Source organism: Pipistrellus kuhlii, unplaced genomic scaffold, assembly GCF_014108245.1.
Source record: "Pipistrellus kuhlii isolate mPipKuh1 unplaced genomic scaffold, mPipKuh1.p scaffold_m20_p_4, whole genome shotgun sequence".
In the NCBI taxonomy this organism is placed as follows: domain Eukaryota; kingdom Metazoa; phylum Chordata; class Mammalia; order Chiroptera; family Vespertilionidae; genus Pipistrellus; species Pipistrellus kuhlii.
Window position 1 is genome coordinate 11,604,899 of NW_023425540.1, and position 23,073 is coordinate 11,627,971.

Below are 23,073 nucleotides of genomic sequence, written 5' to 3' on the forward strand. Positions count from 1 at the left end.
CCAAGAAAAGGCAGAATCCTTTTAGAAAGGGGTATGGCATAAATTAAACCTGCACATTAAGGACAAACAAACATTTGCTAATCTAGTAGAAAGCCAGCAACAGACTTGTAGGGAGCTGTTGACATGGAAAATAATTAAGAAGCTGAAAAGACTGCAGTATCTCTCATGGCCTTGCTTGTCTCATCCTCAACACCACATTTTCACTGGCTCAGAGAATCCAACAGGCTCTGTTTGCATCTGACAAGCAACAGGCAACATTTATCATTTTTTAGATTGATTTGCAAATGAAAGTCTATATGCTTGTATCATTTATATGTACCAGTTAATCTATATTGACCTATATTTTCATTCATTCAACACATATTTACTGAATGTCCAGGCAACTTCTAGGAGTTACGGACACCAAGGTGCTTCAGACAAACCAGGTCTCTGGCCTTGGGAATAAGTAAGAGATCACCTTTATGTAAGTATAGACATAGAGGCTGAAGTAAAATTAAGTAGGATAGGGGAGAGGAGACAAAGTGCTGGGGGTATATTGCTTCGATAGTGGGGTCAAGAAGTTCTTTCTGAGCATCTGGCATTTCAGCAGGAAACTTCAAAGGACCAAAGAAGGAGTCACAGCAGCATGATGCCTACTTTTCAGCCAAAGAGAACTAGTAGCCAGAGCAAAGGCACTCTGTAGAGATTCATTTCCTAATATTTATAGAAGTGATTTTATTAGGACCTACTTAATCCACACCGTGTTATAAAAGAAATAAGTTCATACTGAGTTGACAGTAAGAACTGAACAGAAATTTTCTTAACTCAAAATGTCACAACACAGTAACTACATTTTTATCAAAAGGATTTGAAATATTCAACAGAAGATCACACATAAACTCATGAGAATTTCATTACTAAAGATTCAGCTCAAATACATTCATACACACACACACACACACACACACACACACACTAGACTTTTCTTTCCTGAGAATATGATTCATTCTCAAATCTTTGTTTATTCCACAAAGAATATTCTGGGGGACTCTGAAATAGTGACTCCTGAACACAACCTCCAAAAGAAATGGACTCAGTCCACCTGAGTGTGGGAGTGGCACTGTGTGTTTAATGGGTATCCCCACACTCATAATTATATAGAGAGATAGGAGACAGGCATAGTTAAAATAAATAAATAGTGTGTTACAACCCTCAATTTATGACTTCTTGATTTCTTCAAATAATATCATTTATTACTATGTTAAGCCAAATTACTTAATAGAATGAAACAAATTTGTTCCATTTTTCATTATGGCCCATTCACATTTTTAATCTCTATACTATATAATTGATGACCCCCTAATTTAATGCAAATTAACTTGCTTTGCATGCAAAGAAATAAATTTGTACATGTTTTCATTTAGAAATATCAATATAAGGTTCTTAAAGGGGAAAAAAAAATGCCACTGATCTCTTCATGTCAAATTTGGGAGCCAGTTTTAAATGTTCATTTGCAAAGAAATGGAAGGAGGAAAGAAGGGCCAGATGCCAGGGTGGTCAGGGTGAGCCAGCAGAGCTGGCTGACTGAGGCCTCTGCAAACAGGCGCCAGCGATAAGCGCTCTCATTTCTGAGATAAAGAGCTGTCTGCGGAAGAAGAGCTGTACATTTCCTGTGCTGTGGAGGTAAATACAAAGTAAATCCTTGGAATTCATTTCTTTAAAAAAATTGCACACTGATATTTATTAACACAATTACATGTTTGAAGGGCAAAACAGAACTTTTATAGAAAAGTGCAGAGCCTAGAGGAGAAGCAGATTTTCCCCTCACAAACCCCTGCTGTAACTCTTCCCCTTGCTGATTTCAGGGGTTTGGTCCTGCCCATCACTAAGCAATGTGTCCAGGAAGCATGACCTGTGCAGTAGGTCCCCTTCCCTCTGTGATGTGTATGGATTTGAAGAGTTATTTTGTGCCTCTTAAAATATGTAGTTTTATATATGGTTTCATTAAAATTGAGGGGGAAATATGACATCAATGGATAAGCACTTTCAGAAAAACAAAATATAACAATTTTGGTTATAATGTTATTATATCATATAATACAATACATGTGTGCTAATTGCTAAGAGAGGTAACTATCACATCTTGGATCTGAGGAATACCTCTCCACAATAAAAACTTGTTTTTTCTTGATATTTTTGCTCTTGACTCAAATCAAAATTCCAAAATCCACATCCTACACCTATGTGTTATTTCAGAACTTAATTTTAGTCTTAACTTGTTAACCGGGGAGTTCCCTTTTTAATGAGGCAACCTGTAACGGGCACGTACTTTTTCAGTAGGACGCGTCAGTACATCACGCCCGAAGGATGTAATTTCATATTATTATTTTTTTATTTATACTTAATTAAAATAAATGAAATATATATTTTTTCATTTATTTATATATAAAGCACAAAGGAAAATACAAAATTATAAACAAATAGAAAAGAATACCAACAAAAAAATGGAAACATTGAATTAAAAAATTATAAATTTTACAAACAATGATAAAGATTACAAAAAATATATAGCATCCCTTTCAGGGCGCAACATTTATTTCAAGGACGTATTCATATGTCCTACCCGTTCCCGATATTGTTTATGTTTGACGTATTTATAGGTCCCACTCGGTTAACAGGTTAAATTATTTCCTATGTATCCTGACTCAAGTCCATGAACTAAATTGCATTTGCAAGTGACCATTAATTCATTAAATCAGTTTGAGATCTTACCTCATGTTGTGATAAGTGTTAAAATACATGGGCCCATTTTCCATACAGGCTATGAGCTATATTTCAGACTGATGTTTAGAAGGGAGATGATTTATTCACATGGATTCAATGGTAAATCTGCAGTGAAGCCTAATAATTTCATGTGACAGGCCATCTGATGATATAAAATAATCTACAAGTTTGTTTTGGAAGGCAAAACCTGCCCTCCTGTTTCATCTATTTTATAAATCCCAGATTCGCATATACTAAACTAAGGAAATACAGCTTTGCTGCTGTGAACGAAAAGAGCCACTTGCTAACCTGACAAGCTCAGGGTAGGCCTCTGTGGCAGTCTTGCAAACTCAGAGACCTAAAATAACCACAAAAGATGGTTTGAAAATTAAATATCTAAGTACAAACAGGTTATAGTGGGTAGTCATGTCCTATGATATTTCACCTGACAAAGATCAACTTAGAAGATATCTTCTTTACTGAGCCCATTTGCCTTTTTGCCTCTAAGATAACATATCTGTGAGATGTCTGGGTAACTTGTAACTTCCTTTTTACCCTGGACCTCTCAGGGCACAACAAATGGCCTCAAGAAACATTCCCTCATTGTTATTGTTATCAAGTTAATTGTCAACTGTTAATTGCTTTAAATACCCATCTCTGTAAAAGAAGCACATGTCCATCATTTCACCTTTTACCCTATCCCAGAGGTCCCCCCCTTTGCTCTGTCCCACCTCCCTAATCTAACACCAATGAATTTCAGGTAACTCACATAGTCCCTTTCCTTTGATTGCAATGATAAATACAGATGTAACCCTGCATTCTCCGGAGCATTATCTCAATCCGTTGAGGTTGTGCTTCCCAGCATATGTCAAGACAGTTTGGCTCAAATAAACTCACAAAAATTCTTCAAGGGTTTCAATGTGTTTTCCCCCCCCCCCCCCCCCCCCGTTAACACTATCACAAGTAACTTGCATGCTCACACAGTCTCTGACAAATGACGAAAACAGAAGGAATTGTTCCTGTAACTTTCTTGATGATGTTTCCAGCATAACTTATGGTAATTATGAAGCTTCACCACACCTATTTCCAAATGAACAATGTACTCTCACATACTTTGCAGTAAGAAAAATTTAAAGGCCAAAGTCACTGGTCTGGATGCAGCAGTAAGGGTGCTCACGTGACCTTATCCTTTATAAAAGCAGGCACCCCTGGTTCTTTTATTTTCTAACCACAAGCATTTCTCCCCAGGCTGTTAGAAAAACAGGCTTCTTTTGTTTAGCTCCTTTTGTGACAGACAGGCATGTGGAAAGTGACCAGACTGGGGTAATGGGGTCTAATGAGCTCTGTTGAGTCTGCTATCTGCATTCTTAGGATGGGCCATTTCCATTTTTGTTTTTAGTCAAAGGTCATGGGGCCCTGCACCTATGCTGCTGTGAAGGGTGTGCTGTGTCAGCACTCAGGGATGGCTCTGTGTTAAAGAAGGGCCTGCGGAACCTGCTTGTCTAAGATGGCACTGGCACTAGTGAAACATACTGGGTAAACTGGGGTGGTTAGGCGCTTGTGCCCAATACCCACCTGTGGTTTCCTATGGCCATTCTCATATTCACACAGAGACTCTTCTTTATCAACAAGGTACATTCAATTAAATGAGTGCCATTTGATTTCTCAGCAACTGCTTCTCAAAGCCCCTCACCCATCAGTGAAATACGGGGACTCTACATCTGGAGTCTAGACCTATTTGCTAAGGATAATTGTGGATATTTCCATGGAAGGAATCCAGAACGAGGTGCTCCTAGCCCATCTTTTATATATATATATATATATATATATATATATATATATATATATAGAGAGAGAGAGAGAGAGAGAGAGAGAGAGAGAGAGAGAGAGATGAGAGATGCATAGCAGGATAGACCAACAAGTTTCCACTGATAGACAGACAGGCTTCCTCTTCATGAGACCCCAAATAGCAAAAGGAATCTTGAAAAATAAGAACAAAATGGTGATATCACACAAGACTATAGTAATCAAAAGCAGGATGAGACTGGCATGAAAACAGAAACATAGGTCAATGAAAGCAAATAGGGAGCCCAGAAATAATCCAACACCTATGAGGTCAATCTATGACAAAGATAGCAAGAACATACAATGGGACAAGGACAGTCTATTCAATAAATGGTCCTGGGGAAATTGGATAGATACATGCTAAAAAATAAAATAAACTCAAAATAGATTAAATACTTAAATATAATATGTGAAACCATAAAGCTCCTAGTAAAAAACATAGGCAGTAAAATCTTGGACATTACTCTTAGAAATAGTGTCTCTCTAGTTCCTAAGTCCCATGACTGTCAGTTCCCAAGTCCATTCTCTTAATCACAGTCTCCTATATTTGTTGAACTCACTGGAATGCAACATAATTCTTTCTTCTTCATCTGCAATTAATTGCATTATCCCTACTCATTATTTTAATTATTCTGCTCTTATATATTAAAACAACCTAGATTCTTTCAGACTTATGCCTACATTCTTGACTGTGGACTTTTTGTGTTGAGTCCCACCTTTCCCTACTTGCTAGTCTACTGCCAAGTTATCTGTATTCTTATGTATCTCTCCCCGGCCCCCCACCACATACACACACACACTGGGCCTTCTCTTCACCGCCCTGGGACTTCATTCGAGTCATGTTCATTGTGTCCTGGATACCATGCTTCTCCTTTCATGCCCTGATATAGCTGGAATACATCAAGTGTTGTAACTTTCTAGGGAAGGATACACAGGAGATAGATTTTATGAATATTTGTGAATCTGAAATTATTTGGTCCTCCCTTTATGATGATGGATAATTTGGCTACATATAGATTTTGGGTTGAAAGTTATTTTACCCCAGAATTCTGAGAGCATCACTGGGTTGTTCTTTATCATGTAGTATCACTACTGCAAGTCAGGTAGCGTCTGTTTTATTTCTTCCCAAGGGTGCTAGGATATTCTTATGTTGGTGCTCTCAAATTTCGTGATGTAGACTATGAATTACTTTTTATTCTAAGCATAGGGTATTTCCTATGAAGGCACAGGTGCCTCAGCTCTGAGGAATTTTCCCATATTACTTCATTGATAACTTGTTTCTCTCCATTTTCTTTCTGTGACTCCAGTAATGTTGGATCTGGATTTGTCCTGCAAGGCTTTCTGCATATTCTGATATTTTTTGTCTTTCTCCCTTTATGTTCTCCCTTCCCAGTGATGTCCTTGACTATTTTCCAGTCCTTCTATAAATTTTTAATTTGGGTAGTTATATTTTTGTGGCCGAGAAAATATTTTCTTTTTATTGAACCTTTTATATATCATCTAGTTCTTACTTAATAAACACAAAATTGTCTTAAATCCTTCTTAGCACTTAACCTAAACTTATTGCTAGTTTCTCTTAATCTCTTTTATTCTGTTAATTATCTCTATTTCTGCTGAGGCACAGTTCATTTTTTTCTATTTTTTCAGGCTTCTAATCCTCCCAAATTCCTCAATAATCCCTACTATAAACGTATCATATTTGAGAAAGAAAATCTCTGAGGTTTTTTCTTGTGCTACAACCTAAAGAGAAGTGTTCCCATTTCTAAAGGCAAATGTTTCCCATTATGCATCCCTAAGGGAGAACTAGGGACAGGAGGTTGGGACATCCAGGCTGGCACTTTCCTTCTGAAAGAGAAGGTCAGGGGCAGTCCTGAGCCACCTGCCAGCTCACTGCCCACAGAACGATATGAAATAGACTGTAGTAGGCCATGGGCAGCCATAACCAAAGTCTACTTTCTCAGACAGTTTGTTCAGTTTCTTCAATAGTCAATCCCTGTTCTTTGCCTTGGAATAGGCATGGGCTATATGGCAATATCTTGGTAGGAGAGAAGGGACATGTGTGGGAGGAGGCAGCCAACTTAGAAATGCCTGGAGCCCTGGCTTTCAATGGATCCCTTCATCTTGAGGCCTCTCTTCTCTCCCAGCCCCTCAGCTCAACTATGACCCTTGAGCCTGTCCAAGAATTCACTGAAGACAGCCAGTCCACCTCCGCTGTGCTGACAGAGCAGATTCTTGGGAGAAACATGGATGTTTTTAATTGCTTACCCCTCCTATCTATTTTGCTTTCTAGAAAGTTCCTAAAAAGGCTGTTGGTGACACCCACCCCCTGGCCTCAGGCCTCTGTACTCTTTGTCTTTTTTGTGATGTCATTCTTGGTTGCAATCCTGTACGTTATTTTTCAAGGGGTCTGAGACATGGGGAAGATGTCTGAGACAGAGGGGACATGATTGGTCAGACTATGCCATCTTGTACTCTTGCCCAAGATACAGTTTCATTTTTTAAATTTACATTTCCTAGTTAAGCATGATCAATATCATATAAGTATCAATAATACTGCAAAAGCTTTGGTTGAGATCTACATAAAAATACCATTTTCCTACCAAAATAAAACCTGGGACAAAAGCAAGCCTGGTAACCTCATTTTAATTAGCAAGGTTGCCATATGGTAGGCAGGGAAGGGGAGGTATTCATTCCTGTGACTCAACAAAAGAGAAAGACATCAGGAAGGCCTTTGGGGCCACCTATCAGCCCCAATATTGAGTTTCAGAAGCGGCCACCAGCTTACTGTAACCAGATGTTAAAACAGCCTTTCGCTGCTGCAGTCTGACCCAGACACAACTGGACAGAAATCAGATAGCAACATAATCGGGCATGAGATGCTGTGCAAAGTGACTACGAAGGAATGCCTGGTCACCGTTTCTGGGAGTGCTGGGTCCCTGAGCAGATGGAGGCTGTTAGACAAGAGTTAGCAGGTGCAGAGGAGGTTTGTCAGAGAGATGGCAGTATCCATGCTCTTGGTAGGGAGAGCCTGGGGATAAGGGACTTCCATGGGACCCCTCGGAAGAGGGTTCTCTGCTATAAAATGGGGTCCCAGGATCTAGGGGGCAAAAGGCTGAAGGAATGTTCACTTTGATGTTTGATGAGGGGAGCAGGAAAGGGTCCATATATGGGAATAGACCTGCACCTCTCAAGCTTGTTGATCTACAGGATGGCTGGGTTTGGCTCCCAGAATAAGAGCACATGGGGAAGGGACCTGGGCTAAGAGGCACAGCCTCTGTGCCATGCCATAGAGCTTCTGAGGTTGGGGGAGGGGGCTAGTTCAAAAGACTCGGAAATTCTGGTGGAGAGTCAGCTTTTTTAACCACCTTTGAAAGATTAAAGTGTGGACTGATTTCACTGGTTGATCACTTTCTAATTAGCAGGTCTAGACTATGGCTTTATTTTATTTTATTTTATTTTATTTTATTTTATTTATTTTTTACTTCTGGGTGAGCAGGACATTCTCAAGAACCGATCAAGTATTTGTGCCCTGCAGGCAAATTTCACCTTCAGGAAATGCAATGTAAAAGAGGAGTGAAAGCCACGTGTATCATGTTGCATTCTGACCATATCTCAAGTGCTGTGTGTTAAACAAACCGGCTCATTATCTGGGAAGACTTCTTGTTTCCTCTGAGAACCTGCCACCAGAGATTGCAAAGCTTTATTCTAAGATTAGGCTTTTTATTTTTCCCCTTTTCCTTTCTTATAACAGGTGCACCTGGCAGCACTAGCAAGTCTGAAATCTGGAAATATATGAAATTTGGGATTTTTAATGTGCAATCCACTCAAAATACTGAGTTTTAAGTCCATCTGGTTGGGGTACAAGGTGGACATGCCTTGACTAAATTCTTCTCCATATTAGCTTTGCAATCATTAAATGTACAAATCTACATTTAATCCGTTTCATGTTTGCTTCAAAATATGCTTGTGATGTTTGACATAACTTTAATGCATATTTATAACTCAGATTCCTATTTTTAATGGGATTAATTTTGCTCTAAGCAAGAAAAGGAAAGAATCATGCTCTTTTTCTTACAGAAGTGAACAAGAATTGGTACTGTTAAGTTATATTCCATAGAGTGATGATAGCTTGTTAACCTAATTTTAAATTAGCAAGGTTGCCATATGGTAGGCAAACTTTTGCTTTCTTTGAAATCACCAGTCATTTACAAAAGTTAAAAAAGTATATATAGCATTTTACATTCTCGGTGTTTTTCTTCAATAACACAAATATTCTTTCTACCCACATATCATGTATATTTAAGATACAGAAAATATGGACTCAAAGGAATCTAGGTTCCAATCACATCTCTGTGATCCAGACACATAACTTTGGGAAAGAAACTTATCACTAATCAGTCTCAGTTTTTGAATCTGTACAGTAGAGCTGAAAATTGTACATGAAGTTATTGGAGGCAACATAAGACACAGCTCGCTATGCATCTGGCACAATGCCTGGCATTTGCAAATGCTTTATATTGGAGTTTATAATTATTTTTTGCCTAATTTTATTCATTGTGAATAAAAGGAATACATTTAACTTTTAATTTGTAAACAATAACATTAAACAACCTATTTGTTAAGAGAAAAATGTTAAAACTACTTATGTCATTTATCTAGCCTTCTTCTTCCTGTACTATTTATGAGTGATAATTTTTGAATTGTCACATTTCAAAATAAATGGGTGAAAGTTTTAATAACTAGATCTGGGAGCAGGGACGGACTCTTCAATGCCTTTCTAGGTGTTTCCCTGCCTATTTTTTCACTGAAAGTCCCTTCTCTGCACAGCCCCCAGAACAAAGTTTCTAATATGTTCTGCTGGAAGGGTGAAACTACAAATCCTTTACCATTCATCTCCTTCCTTATCTCCACCCTCAAGCCCATCACTCTTTTCTGCCTCAAGAAAGCCTGATCTGCTGACCACCACTACACCTTCCCACCGCACCCTTCATCACACCCCTCTTCTACTCTTGGACTTCACTGCAGCTACCTTTTCTTACTAGTTCCATTGATAGTGCCTAGTTAGCCCTGGAGCCATCGCACTAAGGAGGCATTTGCAGCACACATCTGATCCCCACTATAGCAGGCCCCTCTAGCATGTTCCCATAGTAACCAACCTGACTCATCCGAGCACTGGATTTCAAACCGTCGGTTCTTATATCCATTACCAATTAGGTCTCTTGAGGGCAAGAGTTATCCTTCACTCATCTCTGTATGCCCAACACAGACACTGGCATGTTTGGAGACTCAAAAGACCTGCTGATTGTCTGAAACTAAAACAAATGACCTCTTCCTTGTACATCCAAGTTAGTATGGCAGGCATTATTAAGTAATAGGAGTTATCTTTTATTGAGCTGGCCAATGTACTAGAATTTTACTCAATATGTTTTTCCTTATATATGTCTGACATTGTGAGATCCATTTTATTGTAAAAACTTAGATTTTTTAACAATTTTAAGCAGGCAAGTAATGCACCTAAGGTTAGGGGCCTCCATCAGGAAGGCAGAGCTGGGTTTCCATGAAGGCATCACTATGGGATGAAAAGAGACAATCTAAAGAAAGAGAGAAAAAATTCTGAGATCTTTGGAGTCTGATGACTTAACATATGAGAAATTACACTGTTTTAGGCTGGCTCTGAAGTGTGCTGTTTTCCACAGAGGTGGAACTCTGAGATCACCAGCAGGACTTCAGAAAGCTTGGCCATCAAGAAGGTCTAGTGCAGTGGTCGGCAAACTCATTAGTCAACAGAGCCAAATATCAACAGTACAGCGATTGAAATTTCTTTTGAGAGCCAAATTTTTTAAACTTAAACTTCTTCTAACACCACTTCTTCAAAATAGACTAGCCCAGGTCGTGGTATTTTGTGGAAGAGCCACACTCAAGGGGCCAAAGAGCCACATGTGGCTCGTGAGCCACAGTTTGCTGACCACGGGTCTAGTGGAACATGTGGGTGTGTGTTCTTCACCACATAACTGATGACCCAAAATCCTCAAATAGAACTTCTACACTTTTGGATATACTTGCAGCTAAACAAGAACCACTTCTTGAAAACATTATGCACGTTTTTGAATTCCAGTTTTTCTCCTCCCATTCTCTATTGGATCTCCACTTCCAGTAAGATTTCACACCTACCCTTCACTGAAACTACTCATTCAAACTCACCAGTGAATACACTCTGCTAAACCAGTGTCAGCCAACAGTTTTCCTTTGTCTTGACCTTTTAATGGTGCTGGACACAGTTTATTGTGACATTCTGTTCTTTTGGCTTCTAAGGAATGACACTGACCTTCTCAACTATCAGACCTATACATTTGTGGGAGGCACTAAGGCTAAGACCTCTTTTCATATTTACTTTCCAGGATAATTAATACTATCTACCTGATGATGACTCCACTCCCTAATTTTTATCACCAGCCTGACATTTTCCCCTGAACTCTGACTTGCGCATCAAACTGTATACTTCACATGTGCATTTTGATTCTGATAGGTACCACATGTCCAAAAGCAAAATCTTTTTTTAAAATATATTTTATTGATTTTTTACAGAGAGGAAGGGAGAGAGATAGAGAGCTAGAAATATCGATGAGAGAGAAACATCGACCAGCTGCCTGTTGCACACCCCCTACTGGGGATGTGCCCACAACCAATGTACATGCCCTTGACCAGAATCGAACCCGGGACCTTTCAGTCCGCAGACCGACGCTCTACCACTGAGCCAAACCGGTTTCAGCTCAAAACCAAAATCTTAATATTTATGAGCACTGTCCCCAAATCCAATCAGATCCCTCTGCAGCACACCTGTCTCAGTGGTGACTCCTCTTTCTCTTATCATCATCACCTAGTGTGATAAAATCCAGTGGGCTCTACCATACATATACACCCAGAATCACACAACTTTTCATAACCTTCAATGCCACCATCCTGGCCCACATCATAATCATTTCTTGCTTAGATTACTGCCATAACCGCTAACTGGTATTCATGCTTTTGCCCTTAACCCCCAACAGGGTATTCTCTACAAGCACCCTGGGGTGACTGTTATATAAACTAAGCAGATTATGTCACTCCTCTGCTGAAATCTTTAATGGCTCCCATTGATTTAGCACAGCCAGCAGCCTCAAGTCTCATCCAACTTACAAGACCTTCCTTGCTGGTCAGTTCACTGACCTCATGTCATTTCTTTGCCATCTCTCTAGATACACTCCCCTTGCTGTCCTGCAAACATATCAGACATGCCCCTACTGACCAGCCTAGCATGTCTGTTCTTTTTATTCACAATGCCCTTCCCCTAGATATTGATATTGCCGGCTCTCTGACAATATCAATATTTCACTACTGACTTCAAAGTAGCTTCCAATTAGAGCTTTCCCTAGCCACTCTATCAACAATATTTACCTTGCCTGGCTGCCATGGCTCAGTGGTTGAGTACTGACCTACGTACCAGAAGGTCACGGTTTGATTCCTGGTCTGAGCAGGTGCCCGAGTTGTGGGCTCAATCCTCAGTAGGGGGCGGGCAGGATGAAGTCAATAAATGTTCCTTTCTCATCATTGATGTTTCTATCTCTCTCCCACACCCTTCCTCTGAAATCAATAGAAATATATTAAACAAATATTTTCCTTGATTATTTTGTCTTCTCCATTTGAAACAAGCTGAAAGATATTGGTTGATATTGATCACTATTCTCTAGGCTCTAAATCAGTGCCAGTAAATCAGAGGTGCTTAATGAATAATTATGGAATTAATTCATTCAAAAGTGAAAGTCACTACTTATTCCATACTTACATGTCTTAGTTATCAGTGACAAATCTACAAAGTAACAGCCTTGAAAATCCAAAATCTATTTTTCAGTCTTGACTTTAATGGTACTTTCAATTAGCAAACAAGGTGGCTCCAAAGTTTATGACATCTGGAATGCTATCAGGAACCCTGATGTAGGCATGGAGTCCAAAAGGTGCAATATTCCTGGTCTCTCACAAACATGTGTGTCCCCACACCTTTCCTGGGCCACAGTTTTCCAATTTCTAAATGTGCCATCTGATCTTATGCAACCTAAGTAACATTTATGTAGCATTAAAAATATAAGGTGGGGCCACAGTGGGTTTACAGTTGTTCATATAGAAAATAATACAATAATAAATAAATAATAGTACAAGAATAAACTCTGTTTTGTGTACTTATGTCTGTAAATCTACGTTTGCTCCACCCTGGAATTTTAAACTCATAACCACCAGCAGCAATTTATATAAAAAGGATATTTAAATGAGCATTTAAAAGCATGCATTTTAAACAAAGTATTTCAAACATTAAACACTGAAGCTCTAAAATTAAAAATGTTAGATGACAAGTTGATTTTTTTTCACCAGGTAGCAAAAATGAAATATGGTCAAAGAATCTGAGGAAGAAATGGAAATGGGGAAGGAAGAGAGAAGACACAAGGGACTTTGTTGACCAACTGCAGTTCTCTTTCTAGCCAAAGCCTTTACACTGCCTCCCAACCAACACATACACATGCGCGCACACACACACACACACACACACAATCAGACCCTCAGAAACATTCACTCTAGATACTAGCATGGGATCAGTTTTCACAACATACTTAGTTTTACAACCGTTTCCTTAATTCATGATATAATAAGAAGTATGGATCTGTTCCATTGACACACCCCCGACCTCTCCACTAGACCACACTCCCTGTTCTTAGTAAAATAATGCAGACTATGCACACGTTTAGCATGTATAACACGTGGGACAGAGCTGGAAGCTAAGGCAATGAAACAACCTTTGGCAAGTCACCTGGACTCTTTGTGCCTCAGTTTCCTCTTCTCCGTGGTGGATGGGAAGAATGTCATGGAGCTTTAGTCTCCCAAGAGCTCCACCAGTTCCCCACCCTTTGTAAACTTATAAAACAAAGTTTCCATACATGTCTCCTAGCCCTCTGTTTCACCCAGAGTGCTTCTTACTTCCTGCCTCACAGATATTTTGGTACGAGTAGCAGTTTGGCATTAATAATGATCAATCAATTAATAAATTAAAAAAAATGATCTACCTCCAAAATTCTATTAAAGAGAAAGAAGGAGTGAGTGATAGAGAGCACTATGTTCACTTCAGTAAACACACTTAGCATAATTGGGGGCAGGGGAATTGCCACCTTCACTCTGTTATGTCACACCAGTACTTTGCAGCAATTACTGTGTAAAATGAAAGACACCCTCGGACACCTGCTTCATGTATGCAATGGTTCCTTTCTTCATTTTATTCTAGAGGCCCAAAGCATGAAATTCTGCTCAGCCCTCACAGCCCCAGCTACCTCACAGCCCTGCTCCCTACCCTCTTGTTATTCTGGAAGGTCATTCCACTGTCCGGTCTAATTAGCATATTAGTACTTTATTATATAGGGTATCTTCATAGTCATTTATTTATGTCACAAAAGGAAACTTGTAAACACAGCATCTGTTACTAGAGTGACACAATTACCTAATCTATATAATAAAAGCCTAAGCAACTATTATGGCAGAATGACCAGAACGCTCAGAGCTACCCCCTGGTGTTAGTGCACTCCCACAGGGGGAGTGCTGTTCAGCCAGATGCCAGGCTCATGGCTGGCAAGTGTAGTGGTGATGGGAGCCTCTCCAGCCTCCGCAGCAGCTTAAAGGAGCAGTGAGCTGAGTGGTAAGGAGCAGTGAGCAGGTGGGCAGTAAAGAACGAGGACTCCTGGACTGCGAGAGGGTGCAGGCTGGGCTGAGGGACCCTTCCCCAGTGCATGAATTTTATGCATCAGGCTTCTAATATACATATTACCCTAATATGCAAATAGACCAGATGGTGGAACAACTGATCAAACAACCGGACACTATGACATGCACTGACCACCAGGGGGAGTGTGTGGGACATAGTGAGAGTCAGCAGCAGGAAGGAGAGCGCAAAACATGGCAGCAAAGGCCATGGTGGGATGGTGGACCAGATGAGTGGGGGCGCTAGACCAAGGCAGGGAGCTGGGTGCTGTCATTGGGGCGAGCCTCTAGGGGTTACTGAAAGTTCTTTGCCACAGCCCCACCTGGCACTTGCACCTGTAGCTGGCTCTGGCCACACTCACACCACTGCCAATGCCCAGCGCTGGCCCCACTCACTCAGCACTATCAGCAGATGTCAGTGGTGGCTGCCGGCTCTGATCGCTCCTCAAGGCTTCTCCACCTCCCCCTGTTCCTGAGGGGTGATCAGGGCTGGCAGCTGACTTTTGCACCCACTACCTGTGCCAGCCCCACTTGCACCTGTAGCCGGCACCCAATGCCAGTCCCAATAGCCCCTGAGGGCTTCTCCACTTTGCCCTGCTCCTGAGGGGCGATGGGGGCAGCAGCTGCTACTTGCACCTGCAGAAGGTGCAGGCCCCGCTCACACCTGCTGCTGGTGCTGGCCTCAATGGCTCCTTGCCCATCAGTGGGTGGGAGCAGGTCTGGCAGGGTCAGCGTGTAGGAGCAGTGGGGGCAGGAGGAGGGCTGTTGGCAAACAGGGTACCAGGGACTGATGCAGAAGGGGGCTGGCATGAAGGATGAGCCAAGACCCACCCCTGTGCCCACTGCAACCTTGCAGTCCACAGTTCCTTTCAAGGTGTGTGAATTCATACACTGGGCCCCTAGTACTTTCATAAGAAGAAAAGAGCTGCCATTAAACCCAGCTGAGTTGTAAGGAGCTTGGGGGACAACACATTAGTTTTCTAATCATTACATCTGGTTTAGCTGAACGTATGGTGCTACCAGCAGAGTCACCTGCTAAGCCCTGCTTGGCACTTGCACCTGTAGCTGGCTCTGGCCACACTCACACCACTACCAATGGTTTCTGATGGACAAAAGGACCAACCACAGACATGTGACCTACTCTGTATGGGCAGGGAAAAGCAACCCCAGTCCAGCCCCTCATTCCCTATAACGTACAAGTATACCCTTTCCCCATGTAAATTCACTGGCAGGTGTGGGGGAGTTTTTCACTTTCCCCAGTGACTAAATTTAGACAAAATACAATAAATTCCAGCCATAACCAAGTAGTAAAATTTCAAGGCAATTCATCATTGGTTACTTTTTTTTCACTACTATTGAGATCAATGTAAACGGAATGTCTACTTTGGGGGGAAATCCAATACTTTTTTCTAAGTGTAAATCACTATAAAGTAATCATATAAATACGGTTTTACTTGCATCGGTCTTTTTCTGAATACAATCAACAGGTCTATGTGACTCCCCATTAAATTTGATTTAGTCTTACGAATGTCTGAATCTTCTGATGGGGGAGGAATTAGAGTTTGAGAGACTGCCTTACTTTTTAAAAAGCAGCAGCCTATTTTAGTTCAGATCCTCACCTACCCTAGAGACGCCCCACAGAGGCTGGATGGACCCTGGCCCACAGGCAGGCCCAGCATGAGTACTGCTCAGACCCAGGTGCGTGTCCCCACCCTGCACACCAGCCACCCCACAACGCGCCCAGGTTTACCTGCCAGGCTGCCCGGCCTCTGGAGGGTGGCGGTGGCATACAGCTCCTGCGAGTGCTTGCTGTACTGGTCGGCCGCGTGGACCAGGCGCTTGGTGGGCGACAGGGTGGCGTAGGTGCCGATGGTGGAGCTCAGCTGGTGGATGGGCGAGGAGGAGATGGTGGACTGCACGGTGGGGGGCGAGGTCACGCGGATCGGGGACAGGCCGGCCGAGGACACGACGATGTTGATGGGCGAGCTGGTGCTGTAGGACTTGGCCAGGCGGCTGGGCGACTGCTTGGGCGAGGAGCCGCGCGGCGCGGCGTAGGCGGCGCCCTCGGGGGCCGAGCCTCCGCGCTGCAGCTTGGTGGGCGAGCCGCCCGGGCCGGCCAGCGGGGAGCCGCCGCGCGGCGGCGCGGGCAGCGTGGAGCTGGAGTAGTAGAGCGCGGCGGGCGCGTCCGGCAGGTGGAAGGCGCTGCCCAGGCTGGGCGCGAACGGCTCCCGCGGCGGCGGCGGCGGCGGCGGCGGCGGCGCGGGCTCGGGCCCCGGCAGGTGCCCCGCGCGGCTCGTGGTGCCCTGTGCGCGGGAGAGCAGAGGACACGGCTTAGCGGGAGCGCGGGGCCCGCCCTCCACGCCCGCCCCGCCCGGCGAGGGAGGGACGCGGGGCGCCCCGCCGCCTGGGAGCACCGCTGAGAGTGGGATCCCGGCGGCCCTCCAGCGACAGGCAGGTGTTTCTCCAACAGAAAGAAAGAAAGAAAACACACACACACACACACACACGCACGCACGCAACAACCAACCAACTAGCAAAGGCGGCTGACAGTGGCATCAGGTGTGTTAAATGGGACAGGAGTCTGCTTACGGAGCTAAGATGTTTCTGGAATAGCCCAGGCATCGCAGGCGTCACATAAGGATTTTTAAAAGGCCACCGGGAGCTACTTAAGGGCAATCAGGATTTGTTAAGTTTTAAAGCGGAATTCAGGCATTCAATCTTTCCCTGCTGCAAACTCTGCCTCCGAAACCGGCCCCGCTGCAGACTGAGTCTGGAGAACAGCGAGGAGAGCATGCTTCCCGGAGTTTATTCTGGGCTAGGGTCGCGCGCGGGTTCTTTTTGGATAAGAACATTAAAAGGAGGGGGAAGTATTATTTCTGCAATGAACACGCTTGGTCTTTCAGTGTGATGGGAAATCACACACACAGTTCTAGAGGAATCAGAGCGATGGCAAATGAAGACTAAAAAAGCCTCTCTTTTCTAGAGCTTAATCCTGAGCTCCAAACCATTCAGTATGGCGCTCGCCCTCTTTCTGTGGCTCACTTCTAAGAGCCCCCCGCCGCTGTGTCTTCACATTGAAAAGTCAGTGGTCCCCCTTTATACACAAGAACACAAAAGCCCACAAGGGCTGGGGCTGAGGGGAAATCACTTTTCCTTGAATCTCATCCAGAGATACATTTGCATCCGAATGAAAACACTACATTGTCAACCACTTCTGGGCAGGAGGTCTGGGGTGATCTGGCTTCTCCTGGAGAGGAGAGGTTTCTGAGAGCGGCTGGTGTGAAGAGTCCGGTGGGATTGTAAAGTGGGATTGTAAGGAAAGAGAGGCGCTGGGAAGGAAGGCTTTGGAATTAGGGACGGGAATTGGATGGGGAGGAGGAGGCTGATGAGATGAAGGGAAGGGTGGGAGAGACTGAACAGATGCTACCCATTAAGAGTTTCAATGCTGCCTCTCCACCCGCTCTGGAATGGCAACTGGCAAATAACAGACTGGGCTCTTCCATCCCCACATCCAGAACATTCCAAATTTTGTCTGGGATGCCAGACTCCTGCGGAAAGCTGAGGGAATGAACTGAGCAACATCAAAATCCTCTAGTAAGAGCTGCATGGAAAGACAGGGAATCAAACTGTTGAAAGACATTCTCCATGTGAGGGTGTGTATGTGTGTATTTATTTACATATAATATATGTATTTGATATGTATGTATGTGTAAGTCTCTCTCTAAGTCTCTCTCCCTCTCCTTCCCCCGCCACTGATAACAATTCTCTCCTTGAGCAAACCCTAGTCAAACCACTGTTTAGAATGAGGCCCTGTGCTCATCTCTGCATTGCACGGTTTTAGCAAGCATCCTATAGAATCCCTTCTTCCCCCATGTCCCTCACCCTCCATATCAGACAGAGTTCCTCATCGGCCACCGTCCCCAGGTGGCATCTCAGCACCCAGGCCTGGCTTCAGCAAGAATCCTGTCGGGTCAGTTTAACCAGAACCCCTTCCCCATGGTGTTTCCTCTCAGTAATGCTCTGCCCACTGACCCCGCCCTGGTCTTCAGCTATACGTTCCCATTTTTTAATGTTATATTCGCAATTGAACCCAGTCTAGACTGAGGACTCTTTCCTCTAATGCAATTGTGTATTTCTGAATAAAATCTGTATTTACCAGTCTTCTGTTCAGCCTGATTCTCCTCTCACACCACAGAGCATGTATTTTGAGTTTAATAGTTAGTGGGAAGTAAATGTAGGCTCCATGATTTGTTCTGATTCATAGCAGAGATGCCACAAATGTTGACAGGATAAATGAACAAACTGTTAGTAAAGCTGGTCCCAAGGCATTGGCAATGAGGGCTTGACTGCTTGTAGGGGTGTCGAACTCAATCAGAGAAGGGGCCAAAATCTAAAATCCAGCTTAAATCGCGGGCCGAATGGTTTACTGAACAGTCATAAACTGTCATTGTGATGGAAACGCAGCGGAGTGCAGTGATGACAGCGCTGTGCGGGCCACATTGCAAGGCCTGGCGGGACGGATTTGGCCCGAGGGCCTTGTGTTTGACACATGTGGCTTAGAGGAAGGTGGAGAAGCTGTGTGGAACTGCTGTGCTTACCCAAACCCCAGAGATACATTCCAGCAGCATCCACAGTCATGGGCGTGCTTAGACCCAATTCTTGCTTTCCTCCTGGTAAAAGTTCTGAGCATGAAATGTACAGATGGGACTTCTCAAACCTGGCTGCACCTTACAATAGCTAGGGGAGCTTTCGAAGAAGTCTCAGCCCCCATGCTGTACACTAGCCATTCAGCTCAGAATCTCTGGAGGTGGGGCTTATCAGGCTTTCTGAAAGCTCACCAGGTGATTCTAATGTGCAATCTGATGTGAGAAAGAGTTATCCCCAGAGCAGTGGTTTTCCAACTGTGGTCCTTGTTCCAGCAGCTAGCATCCAGAGCAGTGCTGGCATCCCTCCCTCTTTACTGAAGCAGAGACCAGAAGAAGGGGCCCAAGGAAGTGCATTTTAGCAAGTTCTCTGGATCACAGGAATTCTGGTGGTCTCTGAAGTCTGCAAGCCACTGAGCTAGAAGAGACTGTGATGCTGGGGTCAGAGTGGGACTGAGTGTCTGCATTTCCAGCAGCTGCTGCTGGTCTGGGAAGCACTTGCTAAGGCGCAGGCAGTGAGCTTCTGCCTTCCTTCACTTCTGAAGCTCTCCTGGGGCCTGAGCAATGTGCAGCAGCACAGGACCCATCTGGCAAGGGACAGACAAGCCCCAGGCAGCGATTTCTGTGAAGTCTTCTCACAGGAGCACAAGGAGAAAGAATTCCAGAGGGTGTGAGGACAGTCCCTTGCTTACAACACAACAAACACTTTTTCTTATGTCTTGGATATACGATATTCGTAATAACCCAAGGAGACTTTAATAGTGCTATTACCAAGTAGCAGAATCCTACATAATAAAAGCCTAATATGCTAAGTATCCAGTCATCTGTTCCCAATCAAAGCATAATATGCTAATGATAAGCTAAGGCTGCTCAACCGCTTGTTATGATATTCACTGACCACCAGGGGGCAGATGCTCCAACTGGTAGGTTAGCTTGCTGCTAATCGCGAGATAGCGAGACAGGCTGGACATACTCTGGAGCCCTCCTACAGTCCCTCCCCAGCTGGCCAACCTCCTGTATCTCTCCCCAGCCCAGATTGTGCACTGGTGGGGTCCCTTGGCCTGGCCGGTGCCCTCTCGCAATTCAGATGTCAGAGAGCCAGTTTTGGCTCGATGCCACGGCCATGCTGAGGGACCTCACTGGTGCATGAATTTGATACCAATATAAAAAATTATTCTAATATTTAATATTGACACAGATCCTAGAAAAACCTTGAATACATTTTGCAAACACTTTTCTTTTAATCTGTTGGAATGTGTTTTTTTTTAATTTGTTGGAACTTTGAGTCTCATGAATGCTAATTTTGCGGATACTATTGTCTAATAAGGTTTGTTAAATAGCCACCAATCTGCACAAGTTTTGAGCACTTCCACACTAGCTCCACAAATTTTGACAGGCTGTAGCAGCCAATCAAAACTATTTCTAAATACTGCAAGATATTGGTAAAATTTAGCCAATAACTTTTCACATGAGAAGAGAAAAGCGTAACCATTAAAATGTTATATACTCTTTCAGACTGATATTGTCCATGGTGGAAATGTTTAAAATCTTCACTGTCTAATATCACAGTCAGCAGACACAGTGGCCTAGTGGGCACTTGACATGTGCACTGGATTTTCACACACATTTGATCTGAACTATTTGACTTAAGTTGAATTTAAGTCCTCACATGTGGCCAGTGGCTATGTTACTGGATCACACAGTTGTATCAGCCCTTTTGCAGTTTACAATATAGAATCCAGGAGTGTTACACTCCATTTGGTGGTTTATGGAGTAAAAAAGTGTCTAAGAATGGTTCTCTGGCTAATCTAAGAAATATGTTTTTAACACGAATTGGACAAAAACAGTAATCTTTTGGGAACTTGTTTCCATTCTTGTGTTTATTTTTTGTTCCATTGTATAATTCATTTAGCAATTCTTAGCCAGTTGGGGATACAAAAGGCTGCACTTAAAGTCTACCGCCTAATTCAAAGGCTGGCTTATTACTACCTAGCTCATTGGACTAAATACAATATAAACACATTTCAACACACAAAGAATTGCATTCACTTCACTGTCCTGGAAGCTCAATTCTACCTTAAATGTAGGTAAATACCATCAAACTGTAAATGCAATTTTAAAGTTAGAATTGCAAAACTTCACTTAAAAATGAAAAGAGACAACCACACCCTTCATCCCTGGGATAGCTGGATAAGTATATGTACTAGCAATGGGAATTAAAATACTATTTTCATTGATGATGGGACCTTTAGAAGAAAAGAGATGATATAAAACTTTTTCAATGCATTTGGAGAAGACTGGGCTCCAGAACTGTCCTGGATCACAGCGTGAGCTCTTGGCGGGAACAGCTCCCTTTGGTGTGTTTATGTTCAGCTCTTTGAAGGGCTACTTTGTCAATCCCACCCCTCCAACAGGGGGCAGCTCTGTGAAACTGATAAGTGGAACATTGCCGGCAGATGGCAGATGCCCTGACAGAATAGCCTCTGACAGGCAGCATTTTGTGAACATTAAATGTCATTCCTTTCTTGCTTCCTATGATGGGAACTTCATCAAGAGAAAAAATGAAAAACATCCAATTTCTATGAACGCCTTCTGTAGATTACACTTCAGATTTAAAACATGTAGGAATTGTGTTTTAATGAGACAGGAGCAATACACCTAACTCAATGAAGCTCTGTCATCTTAAATATTTCATCTGCATGATAGTGTAAGTTTCAGAGGGATTAGATTTAGAATATACTACAGTAGTGGTTTTTATATTATATGTTTCCATGTTTCACATGTGCACACTGAGCCCTCCTGTGTGACTGTGGAGTGCATTTATGACTACTTTATACCAACGTTTAAGGGCAGATGTATTTTCAAAGTGCAGTGGAAAAAGTGAAATGGATGGAACTTTAGGCAATATTTATATTATTCTCATTAAATAACAGCGTTCAAGTTCTATGCACTAATTTGCCCATTAAGTCAATAAACCATTAATAAGAGTTTACTGTAGTCCATGGACAGCTGAGGAGATGTTGGTGAAGGTCTCCTTATAATCCTCTCACAGGGAGTATTTCACCTGGACCTTACTTGGTTGATCTGTCATTGTCGAGTTTTTGTTTGTACAGAATACTATCTGCCTCACAACGATGACATTGTTCTTATCCGAGCGTTTGAGCCCCTGAAATTAGGGTGCTCTTGTACCAGAATGTGGAATCAGCCTCAATATAGAGCTGAGCTGTTTCCAGATTCCTTCTCATTGTATCTTTTATGAAAGGGGTGGGGATGGCTTGGGATGATAGGGAAAATTTTTCTCTGAACTTGAAAACTCATGTAATCCTCATCCTTTGGGGGTTTGGCAGTGAAAATCAAACCAAACCATCTCTTGGAGCTAGTCGACAAGAGCCTTGAAAGTGTGGATTCTAGAGAATCTTGACTGTGAATAATGTGTACCCAGGCCAATGAAGAAAACCGCATTCAGAAAGCAGGTCCTTGGTTTACCAGCAGTCCTCTCAGAGATGCATTTAGGCCTGCCAGGCTTCCTGGAATTGCCAGGCAGGTTCCAACTTGGGATCAGAAGGATATTTGCCCCAATTGCTAGGCAGCCAGGCCCATGGGGACAGGGTTGGCTTCCCTGAGGGAAGCTTAGTGACCTGGGGTAAGTAGTGTGTTCCCCTTTGGCTGTAATCATCACTGGTCATTTTTGGGAATTACTATCAGATCACAAGCTTAATAATTCATGGAGTCTCCCCTTTGTAGGCAGTTCTGGTTGTGGGGACTAAAGTCCCTGCTGGAAAGAGTAGTCTTGGCAAAACAGTGTCCAGAGAGGCAAAGCCAGCCCGCACATTTCAAAGGAAGGCAGAACCACAGGGTTAGGGCAAGGGAAGGGCCACGAAGAGCCAGAACACAGGAGCATGGCAATGGATTTGGTGGGGAAGGAGTGGGGCGGGTTGTTAGAGCAGCGTTTTTCAACCGCTGTTCCCTGGTGTGCCGTAGGTGCAGACAAGACAAGAATTTTATAATTTTTCACTATTTTGTTTACTTAATATTTCATAATAAAGTAATTATAAAATACTTTCTTTGT

At 43.0% G+C, this 23,073-nt stretch overlaps 1 protein-coding gene across 7 annotated transcripts in view; it reads right to left on the reverse strand.

The window, feature by feature from the left end:
- Positions 1 to 23,073, reverse strand: part of CTNND2 (catenin delta 2) — a 716,413-nt gene that overhangs the window by 282,248 nt on the left and 411,092 nt on the right. For all 7 annotated transcript variants that reach the window (XM_036410294.2, XM_036410290.2, XM_036410291.2 and 4 more), the window contains one exon: positions 16,112 to 16,664. In XM_036410294.2, the coding sequence (XP_036266187.1) occupies positions 16,112 to 16,664 (553 nt within the window). The remainder of the gene's footprint in view (positions 1 to 16,111; positions 16,665 to 23,073) is intronic.